Raw genomic sequence first — 13278 nt, 5'->3', positions numbered from 1 at the left:
CTTTCAACTGATGTCCTGACCTGTAAGCTCCCATTTGACCTTTTGTCAGGTGAGGTGACAGCTTTCAACTGATGTCCTGACCTGTAAGCTCTCATTTGACCTCTTGTCAGGTGAGATGACAGCTTTCAACTGATGTCCTGACCTATAAGCTCTCATTTGACCTCGTCAGGTCAGACGACAGCTTTCAACTGATGTCCTGACCTGTAAGCTCTCATTTGACCTCTTGTCAGGTGAGATGACAGCTTTCAACTGATGTCCTGACCTGTAAGCTCTCATTTGACCTCGTCAGGTCAGACGACAGCTTTCAACTGATGTCCTGACCTGTAAGCTCCCATTTGACCTCTTGTCAGGTGAGGTGACAGCTTTCAACTGATGTCCTGACCTGTAAGCTCTCATTTGACCTCTTGTCAGGTGAGATGACAGCTTTCAACTGATGTCCTGACCTGTAAGCTCCCATTTGACCTCTTGTCAGGTGAGATGACAGCTTTCAACTGATGTCCTGACCTGTAAGCTCTCATTTGACCTCTTGTCAGGTGAGATGACAGCTTTCAACTGATGTCCTGACCTGTAAGCTCCCATTTGACCTCTTGTCAGGTGAGGTGACAGCTTTCAACTGATGTCCTGACCTGTAAGCTCCCATTTGACCTTTTGTCAGGTGAGGTGACAGCTTTCAACTGATGTCCTGACCTGTAAGCTCCCATTTGACCTTTTGTCAGGTGAGGTGACAGCTTTCAACTGATGTCCTGACCTGTAAGCTCCCATTTGACCTCTTGTCAGGTGAGATGACAGCTTTCAACTGATGTCCTGACCTGTAAGCTCCCATTTGACCTCTTGTCAGGTGAGATGACAGCTTTCAACTGATGTCCTGACCTGTAAGCTCCCATTTGACCTCTTGTCAGGTGAGGTGACAGCTTTCAACTGATGTCCTGACCTGTAAGCTCTCATTTGACCTCTTGTCAGGTGAGATGACAGCTTTCAACTGATGTCCTGACCTGTAAGCTCCCATTTGACCTCTTGTCAGGTGAGATGACAGCTTTCAACTGATGTCCTGACCTGTAAGCTCCCATTTGACCTCTTGTCAGGTGAGGTGACAGCTTTCAACTGATGTCCTGACCTGTAAGCTCTCATTTGACCTCTTGTCAGGTGAGATGACAGCTTTCAACTGATGTCCTGACATGTAAGCTCCCATTTGACCTCTTGTCAGGTGAGATGACAGCTTTCAACTGATGTCCTGACCTGTAAGCTCCCATTTGACCTCTTGTCAGGTGAGATGACAGCTTTCAACTGATGTCCTGACCTGTAAGCTCTCATTTGACCTCTTGTCAGGTGAGATGACAGCTTTCAACTGATGTCCTGACCTGTAAGCTCCCATTTGACCTCTTGTCAGGTGAGATGACAGCTTTCAACTGACTAGCATAAATGTCAGCAGCAGTACAGGGGTTGATACACAGATGATGTCAATTCAGGCAGTGAAGAAGAAATGCTGAAAAAAAAACCAAAAAACCCATCACTGCTGCTGGATACTGTACGCCCACTCCTGTTGCTTTAGAGTTTGGCGTTCCGTGCAGTCTGTAGTATCATTCATGTTAATTGTAGACATGTGTCAGAGGTTTTCAGTTCAGTCGCTTTGTATTTGACACAATCTGTATAATTATTGGAAAAAAGAAATAGTCATGACAGCATACAGCATTATGCACAGTATTATTATAGTGTTATCGTAACACATTATAAGTGCACATCAAAAATATGTTTTCCATACAGCATTTATACAGAGATATATAGTACGTTTACAGAAAATGCATTGTACGTGCATATCAAAAATATGTTTTCTCATATAGAAATATGTTGTTCTCATTTTGAAATGTTTCCCGTGTTAAAACATGTTTCCCATGTAAGAGAAAAAAATATGCTGTTCTCTATTTTACATTAAAAAAAAAATAAAAAAAATGTTGCTGAATTATTTTAAAGGGTAAATTGTACACATCCTCTCCTTTTGGTCTCTTTTTCTATCTGCATCTAGACTATGCTTGTTATCAACTCAGCTTCTGTGTTTTCTTGCTAGATTTTGCACTGTTATGTACAGCAGTTTACAGAGCTAAACAATCCATGTGCAATTAGATTGATGAGATAATGCACTGCATAATACTGCATGACAAGAACTGAGCTTGATATGTAAAACACGCTCATTTGTGTTGTGCACAATGAAATCTGACAGTAAAGCATGCACTTAAAACACTAAATTGACAACATATCTGCAAAACTGCATAGATATGTTCAACCACTCTGATAGTAATTTATGCATGCACAGACTCACACACTCACACAAACGCATGCACATCACATCACGTCACACACAACTTAACACTCGACATACATATGAACATAACATTCAATGTACGTATCAATATAACACTCAACACACATAACACTATAACACCCAACATACATATGAACGTAACAGTTGACAATCATATTAACAAAACTCTCAACATACATAGAATTAGATAAAGAACACAACCTGCACACCAAAATGAATTATTTTTGTTTAAAAAAAAGGGGGGGGGGTTGAGGGGGTGAGAGAAAGAAAAATAATGAACCAGATTTTTTTCTAACCTCCACTTCTGCATAGCCATTTGAACATTTTGTTTTGAATCGCACCAACTTTTTCCCACTTTTTTCCCAAACAACTTTTATGTATACCCGACACTTGTATCGACCAAACCAAAAATCTGATGATCAAGTTTTTTATACAGTTGTTTGAGATCACCAAAGTGTTATGTATCCTAAGAGCTAGATTTTTTTTTGTACTCTATGCATACACGTGTGCTATATTTTGTAGCGGTTGTGCGTGTTAGGTTTTGTGCCATCTTTTGTCTGTTAATTAATTTCTTGTCATGTATTTTTCATTTTGTTTTGTGTGCATCATTTATGGATGACAGTTTTGGTTTGTTTGTTTTTTGTTCTTTTTCTTCCTGTTGTTTGAATTTTATTGATTATATTTATAGTTCTCAAATGCTGACGCCTGAGCAAACATAAGTTTAAAATGTACACACAGACACAAGTGCACACACACATACAAGAAAACACACACACACACACACACACACACAGAGAAATAGTGAGAGAGAGAGAGAGAGAGAGAGAGAGAGAGAGAGAGAGAGCAAGCAATCTAGGGCTAAAATATGTTGTACATTTCTGAAGCAGAATATGAATGCATTCTAGTGTTGGCAAGAGACTGAGCTGGATCGAAAAGCCTTTGAATTAATGACACACAAGTTGAATTTGTGCTTTAAGTTAGGCAGTGTATGGAACCATAATGGAAATGATTCACACAGTCTTGTGCATATCAACTGAAGGAGAATGTCTTAAATTCCAGTTGTATTTGTTTCTCTCTCTCTCTTCCTCTCTCAGTCTCTAGTCTCTCAGTCTGGAAGAAGGATGGAAAAAAACAAAATTTCATTTTGTTTTGTTTTGTTTCGTTTCTCTGTCTTAATTAAACCTGAACACTTTTCTTTTCCAGTCATATTGAAGTTCTATTTTGTATTTGATTCTCTTCTTGATTTAATTAAAATTTAGGCATGTATATACTTTCACTTTGCATGTGCAATTGTATTGCAAGTCTGTGATACCTATATATATATGTATAAATATATATATATGTAGCCTTTTATCTGTCTGTGTGCATTAAAATTGATTTTCTTGTGACACTGATGCAAGACATACTGCTGACAACAAAATGTACCTCTTCATTCTGTCAATAAAAAGTGATGATTTTTTTTTTTTTTTGAGACATGGAGACAGAATGCATGTGCGTGTGCGCAGATTTGTGTGTGTGTGTGTGTGTGTGTGTGTGTGTGTGTGTGAAAGCAAGAGAGATTGCAACATGTTTGAAAAAAAGGATACATTGTGTGTGCATAATCACACACACACACACATAATAGTGTTTGTGTGTGTGTGTGTGTGTAACTTTTTTTGTGATCAAAACGTTTTTCTCTCATTATAATTTGCAGGCACATATATAATAGTGTGTGTGTGTGTGTGTGTGTGTGTGTGTGTGTGTGTGTGTGTAACTTTTTTTGTGATCAAAACATTGTTTTTCTGTCATTATAATTTGCAGGCACAATTTGTTATTAATGTATCAAATGAAAACATATAAAGGTAAAGAAAAAGAATGACAGTAGCCAGCACAGAATTGAGCAATGTGAACGCCATGCAATGTTTCTGTTGTACATGGGGCACGCACAGCCATCCCACATCAGTCTTCACTCTCATGGCACAACACACAAAACTACAACACAGTGCCATATGACACAACACAATTACACAATGCAATACACTACAACACAGTGCCACAGGACACAACACTACACACTCCAACACAGTGCCATATGACACAACACACACACACACAACACTACACACTCCAACACAGTGCCATATGACACAACACACACACACAACACTACACACTCCAACACAGTGCCATATGACACAACACACACAATGCAACACACTACAACACAGTGCCGCATGACACAACACATACAGTGCAACACAGTGCCATAACACACTGGCACAGAACACAATACAGTGTCATATGACAACACACACACAACACAGTGCCATATGACACAACACTACACACTACAACACAATGCCATATGACACAACACAATTACACAATGCAATACACTACAACACAGGACACAACACACTCACAACACTATACACTCCAACACAGTGCTATATGACACAACACACACACAACACTACACACTCCACACAGTGCCATATGACACAACACACACACAACACTACACACTCCAACACAGTGCCATATGACACAACACACACAATGCAACACACTACAACACAGTGCCGCATGACACAACGCATACAATGCAACACAGTGCCATAACACACTGGCACAGAACACAATACAGTGTCATATGACAACACACACACAACACAGTGCCATATGACACAACACTACATACTACAACACAATGCCATATGACACAACACACACACAACACTACACACTACAACACAGTACCATATGACACAACACACACAATGCAACACATGACACAACACACACACTCACAACGCATCACAATGCCATATGACACAACACACACAACGCAACGCATTACAACACAGTGCAATATGACACAACACACACACACAATGCAACACACTACAACAGTGCCATATGACACAACACACTAGCACAACACACACACACACACACAACACAGTGCCATATGACACAACACACTCCAACATACAGCACAACACGACACAGCAAAATACAATATGCTGCAGCACAGCACAGCACAGCACAACTTGACCCTTCAATACAACTTCTGGCCTGGGGGGCTGGTGACACAAGTTCAACCTGATCGACAAGTGCATAGTCCCTCCATCCTCCGGAGTCAGTGCGCGCCACCTACGTTGGAGGAAAGTAGTATGGTATTGTACTGTGGAGTGGAGTTGGGTGATGCCTAGAGGTAACGTGTCTGCCTAGGAAGTGAGAGAATCTGAGTGCGATGGTTCGAATCATGGCTCAGCCGCCGATATTTTCTCCCCCTCCACTAGACCTTGAGAGGTGGTCTGGACGCTAGTCATTCGGATGAGACAATCAACCGAGGTCCTGTGTGTAACATGCATTTCGCGCACGTAAAAGAACACACGGCAACAAAAGGGTTGTCCCTGGAAAAATTCTGTAGAAAAATCCACTTCAATAGGAAAAACAAATAAAACTGCACGCTGGAAGAATACAAAAAAAAAAAAAAAGAAAAAAAAAAGGGTGGCGCTGAAGTGTAGTGACGCACTCACCCTGGGGAGAGCAGCCCGAATTTCACACAGAGAAATCTGTTGTGATAAAAAGAAATACAAATACAAAATACAATTTTTTTTTTTTTTTTTTTTTTTTTTTTTTTTTTTTGGTCAGAACAGATTTCTCTGCGTGAAATTCGGGCTGCTCTTCCCAGGGATGAGCGCGTCGCTACTCAGAAAACGCCATCCATTTTTTTTGTATTCTCTCCTGCCGGCAGTTTTTCATTTGTTTTCCTATCGAAGTGAGTTTTTCTACAGAAGTTTGCCAGAGACAGTTAAACCCCTGTTTGTTGCCGTACGTTCTACGTGCGCTAAGTGGGGACCTCGGTTTATCGTTTCATCCGAATGACTAAAATGGATATATATATACATATATATATATATATATATATATATCCTAGGTCAGAGACCAAGATCTAAGCGCTTTTCAAACACGGAGTCATTTGCACAAGAGGCTGCCTACCTGGGTAGAGCCGACGGACTAAACAGCTGCCACTGGGCGCTCATCATTCATTTCCTGTTTCATTCAATCATGTTTCAGTCACGCAAACATACACACTCATACAGACGTGCAAACCTTTTACGTGTATGACCGTTTTGTTTATTTACCCTGCCATGTAGACAGCCATACTCCATTTTCTGGGGTTGGGTGGGGTGGGGGGGTGCATGCTGGGTATGTTCTTATTTCCATAACCCACTGATCGCTGACAAGGAGTCCCTGATCTCTCTTGGAGGAAATGCCATGCCCCACCCCAGCACCGCGGCATCAGCCCCATCTGAACAACCCTCCGACTGGAAAGACCTGGAGAGGGGAGTGTGGGGGGGGGGGGGGAGGAGGGGAGGGGAGGGGAGGCATGACCTTGCTTCCCTTCGGTCCTTTTACTGGTTTTTATGGGTTGAGCTCTCCCCCTAATCCATTTCAAGAGACACACCACCCAGGTTATAAACAGGAGAACCCAGAAACTCCAGGCTGGAGTTGGAAAGGTGAAACCAACCCAGTCTCTCTTCACAGGGTGGAGTGCAAGGCAACTTTCAACTGACCTGACGTTTGAAAACCTTTCCTGTGACAAGAAGAGGTGATATGGCTTCAGAGCTAGCTATCTGCAACTTAAAACGTAACAAACATGAAAATGAACATAGAGCTAGTTAAAATTAGCATCATGATAATGTCAGCACTGCTAACTGTCAGAGTCCACCCTATTTTTGATCATCGGCACGAGAGCCTCTCCGATCTGGTCCTTCACTTTCTTCGTCCGTAAATGAGCTGTCTGCACTTTCTTTGCCAGAATGTTTTTTTTGTATTTTCTGTCTCAGATGACTAGTATATTCCACAAAAGTATTATCAGGATCCTTCCCTGTTCCGGACTGCATTGCTTCTGGCATCCCGAGGAGAACCAATAGTAAGGAATGTGTGTATGTATTTATACAAAGCTTTTAAAAGGCGCACCATTATGCTTAGCTGATTTAAGTAACTGCTTTTGTAATGTTTTCTGTCAGTATATTACTGTTTCAATGGGTTACTCTGAAAATGTGTGTGAATTCTTCACAAATACTGTACCCCCTTCAGAAGGGGCCATGGCCTATACTGATTAAACTATTCGAGTTCGAGTTCGAGTTCGAGTTCGAGTGTCTCAGATGACTGTTCTGCATTTTCTTTTTCTTTCTCAGCTGACTGTTCTGCTTTTTCTTTCTCAGCTGGCTGTTCTGCATTCTTTGTTCCGGCTGGTTGTTCTGTTTCTTTTTCCAATGGATCTGTATTTTCTTTCGCATCTAATTTTTCTGTAAGAGTTTCAACTAGCTCCATTTCATCCTCTGGGCCAATTAGCGTCAAGACAGCGGGCAGGAAGAGCACACCGTGCAACATGCCCAGTGTTATCACCAACAGCATGATTTTGAAGAAAGTAACGAACACGTAGGACTTTGTAAAGGACAGAAATACGACTCCAAGCAGCGTGGAAATAGCTCCATTCATCACAGGACTTGCAGCGTGACGCACTGCATCCCGAGCTCGTGCCTTGCGCTTTATTCTGTCGGATATGAGATACGCGGTACAGACGTGGGCAGAGAAGTCGACACAGAAGCCAACACTCATGACGAGGTGGATCATAGTGATGGGGGACAGGGTGATGTTCCAGAAGTACATGAAGCCGAAGATGCCTGTCAGGATCATCACGATGGTGACGGCCACAAGACTGACTATCTGTGCATTTGGCAGAAACATGAACGTGACCACGATCATGGAGGCCACACCATATCCTAGCATCTGCAGAGTTGCTGGCAAAATGGCCAAATATTGGTCAAAAGCCAGAAAAGAATAGTGATATACGAAGACGGGAAGTTTAGAGTTATCTGCTATCTCTCGCAGCCTTGCCATCAGATGTGCTTGCGCGTATTGGTCGTTGGACTCTGTGGACCTCACGAAACATCGTGAAGCGATGACATTGTCCCCGTTAGAGTCAAAAACCACGTCAGCCTGGTAGTCAGACGTGGCATTAATGTAAGCTGACAGATGTGTTACAAACTGGTCAGGAGAGGAAGAATTAAAGAAAGAAGAGTTGAGATAATCAGTTAGCCAGCAACGTTCAAAGTCTGGTTTCATCATAGGATCATCTCTGGCTTCCTGCAGTAAGTCTTGTAGGTCCTTCCCCGCGGTGCCCGAATAATCAACCTGACCATTGACGACGAAGCTAATGGGCAGACTCTTTGGAAAGTAGTCAAAGTTATCAACAAGAAAATCATAGTAATAGGAATCTGACTCCACCAAGTCCCGAAGCATCAAACCCTGTTTAAGATTGACAACTCCGTAAACTGCCACACCAAACATTCCCAAGAAGCTCAATATGATGGTAATACACACAACGTTATATTCGATGATCCTGGGAATAAGGGTATCTTGCGCCCGTTCACACATACTCTCATCTCCATATTTTCTCTTTGGTTTAGAGCCAGCACACATGTTAATCAAAATAGAAGATGAACCCTGGGCCTTCATCTGGCGAATTGTCTGAGCGTGTCTGCAAGTGAGGAAGTGGCGACTGGAGTACACCCGACGACCATGAAAGGTCAGACAGGCAACAACGAAGGTCAGGTTGGCCACGTAACAAAACAGCACGGCCGTGCCTGTAAAACAGCAATAATGTCTCATAATCACAACATTTTGGGGGGAAAAAGTGATAAAGGGAGAGGTCCGACCAGCACATCAACAAATAATGGTGCAGCTCAACTGGTTTTACCTCGAGCATAAAAGACACCAAATACAATCGGCGCATGTCGTCGTCACGCCACACCAAACCGGGTTGACAAAGCTGATGAACCGGTTGAAAAACAATCGTGTTGCTCGCGATCAATATTTCATTAATTATCCTTTTCTTCGATCAGAAAGCTACAGCTATCATACATTGTTACAAGTGTTGTGCAACCTTTTCAAATTTTATACTATCAAATTGGCAACTCCTTGTTACAACTGTTGTGCAACATTTTCAAATTTTATACTATCAACTTGGCAACTTCTTGTTACAACTGTTGTGCAACATTTCCAAATTTTATACTGTCAACTTGGCAACTCCTTAATTCTCTTTGTTTTACCTGATGATGTTGTTACAGTCCATTTGTACAGCAGATGCAACCCACCACCTAGCGAAGCAGGTACAATCTGGTGAGTCAGCACCCAACTGGCTGAGGGCTGCTCACCTTGTGGCGGTCAGTAACTGACCAATGGGGCACAGTGACCCCTGCCACTGACTGAAGCCCTCCTTTTGTCGTACCTGCCGCATGCTTGTGCGTGTTGGAATGGCCAGTCATTAGGATTCTCCAATCCGCCCACTGTGTTTCACAGGGCAGCACATGGATTTGACTGACACCTGCTTTCATGTGTGCCGGTGCTGCTTCTGGGGAACGTGGCAGAGATAAGACTCTGGGGACAGACAGCATACTACCGTCTTCTCATGGCATGGCAAACTGCGAGCAAATCACCACCAGCTTTCTCATTCGACTGAAATGACTTGTCTACGCTACCTGGGAATACAGTTCGACAAGGCCCGACTGCAGGTCAGACTGCTTAGCAGATATGATGTAGCGTATATGGATTTGCCTGAATCAGTGACGTCTCCTTGAGTTACCGAACTAAACTGAACTGAACTCTCAACCCTGATTATGGACAAGGGAGCCGTGTGTATTTTCACAATGTGCTTCACAGGGTTTGATCATTTCATTAATAAGCCATCATGGTGATGACAGTAAGTCGTGATGATATTCATTATTAACATTGCCAACAATCATGATGATGATACGGTGATAAAGGTTTTGACGGTGATGAGTATGATGCACAATAACACCCTTGAGCACTACTGTGATTGAAATCTACATGGTCAATGACGAATGAGACGAACTTTAAGATCAATGACCAACAGATCGACATAACGATGGTGTTGATGATAATGGGGCCTCACTAACCAGCATAGAGACAAAAGATGGTGATGGCTCGGAATTCGGAGGAGATACCAATGACAAACGCCAGGAAGTCGGTTAAGGAGGTGATGCTGACGCTGACACCTGAATTCTTTAAGGTGCAACCAACACGCTGCGGCACGGTCAAGGTACGGTCACCAAGGGTGCTACTCCACGCCGACATCAAGAGAAACAGATCGTCTATTCCTATACCTGCAACACAGGAACGGCGACGACAGAAACGTAAATCAGTTCCTATACTTACATAACATGTATGAAGACGACACACAAATTCTTTCACTTATTTTATGGTCAGTGGATCATGAGTGCCAAACCAAAGATATCAGTGAACAATACAAAAAGTTTCACAACCTCCAAAACTCTTCAGTGACAGAGGTGAAAATATGTCAAAAATATATTCTCCGGATTTTATCTTTGTAACCCTTAATCTCTTATTTCTGATTTATTTTCTTTAAAATCAACAATCAGCAGGCAAGTTGGACAAATAAGCATGCTGCATCTACGTCAAATGAATAATTAGCTATTGCAGATCAGTAGATCGACCAGCCAATGTTTCTTCCGCGATCGCCGGGTTGCTCTCTTTGTTTTCTATGTTTATATTACTGACTTGTTGCTTTTTTCCCCGTTTTTCTACTTTGCCACCTGAATGGTGAGGGCACCATGTAAATAATCTTCAAAAGCTTATGTTCAACCCTCGTTAATACAGATGCTTGTCTCCTCTTTACAAACACTATCCAAAGGCATCTTTGACACAATTGATCAATGTATTACAAAGACACACTATTGCCTGTCCATTGCCAGTGCTGAATGAGATTATTATAAACCAGTTTGTGGTGTGGAACACGACCAGGAAAAAGGGTCTGGGGTCAAATCGGGAAGATGCTGGATGCACTATCGTTTTCATAAGAAAATAAAATCACGATGTGAAAATATCACCTTTTTGTGAGTGTGATCTACTTTTTTTTTTTTTTTTTTTTTTTATTCACATTTCTGCTTTGCCCGTTTTCATGTTTGTGAATGTGTAAGCGATGATATATTTTTCTTTCTTACGTTTGTTTTCTGTTCAAATGTACGCGGAAGAAATACTGAATACATATGTTGGTTGTTATTTTTTTGTTGTTGTTGTTTTTCTTTCTTTCTTTTTTTGGGGGGGGGCCGGGGGGGAGGGTTTGTTTTTGTTTTTTTAATTAAACAACGGTGTCTTGCACAAAAAAAAGCCAACAAAAAGCCACGAACCAGTGATGAGGAAGGGAATGATGCCGACGATGTTGATGAAGTTGACCCTACACAGCATCATCAGTCCCATGGAACCCAGGATGCTGAGCGCAGTGGCCACAATGCCGGCCACACCCAGCAGTGCACGAGTGGACACGGCGTTTCCTCCAGAGGACATCACGATGGAGTACACACAGCACGCCAACAAGGTGCCCACGAAGTGCAAGACTTCCCCGCTAGTGCTGTATTCCACCTCCTCAGTCAACGAGCTCGGAAATCCATAGGAAACCTGGTGGGGGGCGAGAATGTTAGTTTCACTTTCCAACATCTGCTTTTCACCTTTGCACGCTAATGGAATTCAACGTTCTTCGTTAAAATGACAATAAAATTCTTTTTCTTTTTAGAAGGAAACGTTTTTCTCCTGAAACTATATCAATTTACCATACTTATCATGAATGATCGGTGCAAAAGCTGGTACAGATCAATGTTCTTACCCCATAAAAAACGCTTGTCGACACGATATAAGATGCTAGATCTACCCTTTAGTCTAATTGTAGAATAGAAACAAAAGGTAAGGAATAAGTATAACAAGTCCACCCTTCATGTAAACATCCTTGTCATCCCTTTCAGGGGTGTCAAAAACAAAGCCTTATAATAATTAATTGGGAGTGTAAAGGACATCTTTTTGAGCCCAGTTTTTGAGGAAAGAAAATTCTTTGGGAGAAGGAGGAACTCTTGCCCAAGGGTAAGAGCAGTTGGCGCTAGAAAGCCCGTTATGACGGATGGGAGAGGTGTGCATACTTTGCCTGGAGGAACGTCCCCATCCAAAATACGCCTGACTTTTAAAACCAGGATGCAAACCAGAGGTCACCTTTGAACCGGGCAATCTTAGATCTGTTCCTGGATCCTAGGAAATGTGTTGGCTGTCTTGTCAGACTCATTGAAACTCACCCACACAGTGCTCAGGTACCACAGCACATATTGTTTTCCTTCACACGCCCGAACAACGCTCATTTATTTTTGATCTTTCTGATTCTCAGTCAAACAATTTCTACCTCCCATCCGAATGTAAACAATTTGGAAATTGACACAACTCTTGGCGGGTTTAACAACGGTATTCGAACGCAGTTCAAGCATTTCTAGCTTTAAATAAAGATTTCCCCACGAGCATAGCCCACAAAGTAATGCTTCAGTCACTTCTACTCAGCATGTGTTAAAAATTGATTCATGAATCAGGTAGTGATTTCATCACAACCAAAGCAAGACTCAAACATCAGAGACAGGCGAAATCCAGTTTGAATTGGAGCTGTCGAATGAAAAGATATATACATTAAGATAAATGAATTAAAAGAAAATAGATAAAAGCAACGGGAAAGGCAGGCTTCGAAGGATGGACACTTGTGAGGGAAGGCTTTTGATATGTGGTTATCAAAGTGATCTGGAGAGCATTTTATTCTCGTGGCTGTTGAAACAATAGCCACTGAGATACAGCAAGAATGCCACCTGCGTGGTTATCCTACACTGATAAATCATGGTATGAACTGCGATTAAAGAAAGAAGAGAGGGGACTTGCCGTACACGCCCCACTTCTCAATTTTACATGTAAAGAGAGAGAGAGAGAGAGAGAGAGAGAAGATGTGCTGGAGTTAAGCGCTTGACAAAAGGTACCCTCTCGCGCCCCAGTTAATTAAATCAAGACAAGCTCAACTTAAGCTTTCTGTTTCATGACGCCATTTCTTTCATCACTTTACATCG

The 13278-nt window shown here is 42.1% G+C and overlaps 1 protein-coding gene and 1 long non-coding RNA gene across 2 annotated transcripts in view; both read right to left on the bottom strand.

The window, feature by feature from the left end:
• Positions 1 to 35: 35 nt before the first annotated feature.
• Positions 36 to 3788, bottom strand: LOC143289870 (uncharacterized). The gene is made up of 3 exons (XR_013056285.1): positions 322 to 3788; positions 202 to 262; positions 36 to 142 (listed from the first exon to the last, which is right to left on the bottom strand). It is a non-coding gene; the product is annotated as an uncharacterized LOC143289870 (long non-coding RNA).
• Positions 3789 to 4268: 480 nt separating this feature from the next.
• LOC143289626 (patched domain-containing protein 3-like) overlaps positions 4269 to 13278 on the bottom strand; it is an 11941-nt gene continuing 2931 nt past the window's right edge. The window contains exons 2-6 of the mRNA XM_076598670.1: positions 11545 to 11812; positions 10294 to 10500; positions 8821 to 8961; positions 7696 to 8649; positions 4269 to 4288 (exon numbers count right to left, since the gene is read on the bottom strand). Of these exons, the coding sequence (XP_076454785.1) occupies positions 4269 to 4288; positions 7696 to 8649; positions 8821 to 8961; positions 10294 to 10500; positions 11545 to 11812 (1590 nt within the window). The remainder of the gene's footprint in view (positions 4289 to 7695; positions 8650 to 8820; positions 8962 to 10293; positions 10501 to 11544; positions 11813 to 13278) is intronic.

Source organism: Babylonia areolata, chromosome 14 (genome assembly GCF_041734735.1).
Source record: "Babylonia areolata isolate BAREFJ2019XMU chromosome 14, ASM4173473v1, whole genome shotgun sequence".
In the NCBI taxonomy this organism is placed as follows: domain Eukaryota; kingdom Metazoa; phylum Mollusca; class Gastropoda; order Neogastropoda; family Buccinidae; genus Babylonia; species Babylonia areolata.
The sequence above is the reverse complement of the archived record's forward strand: the minus strand, read 5'-3'. Positions and strand labels throughout refer to the sequence as shown.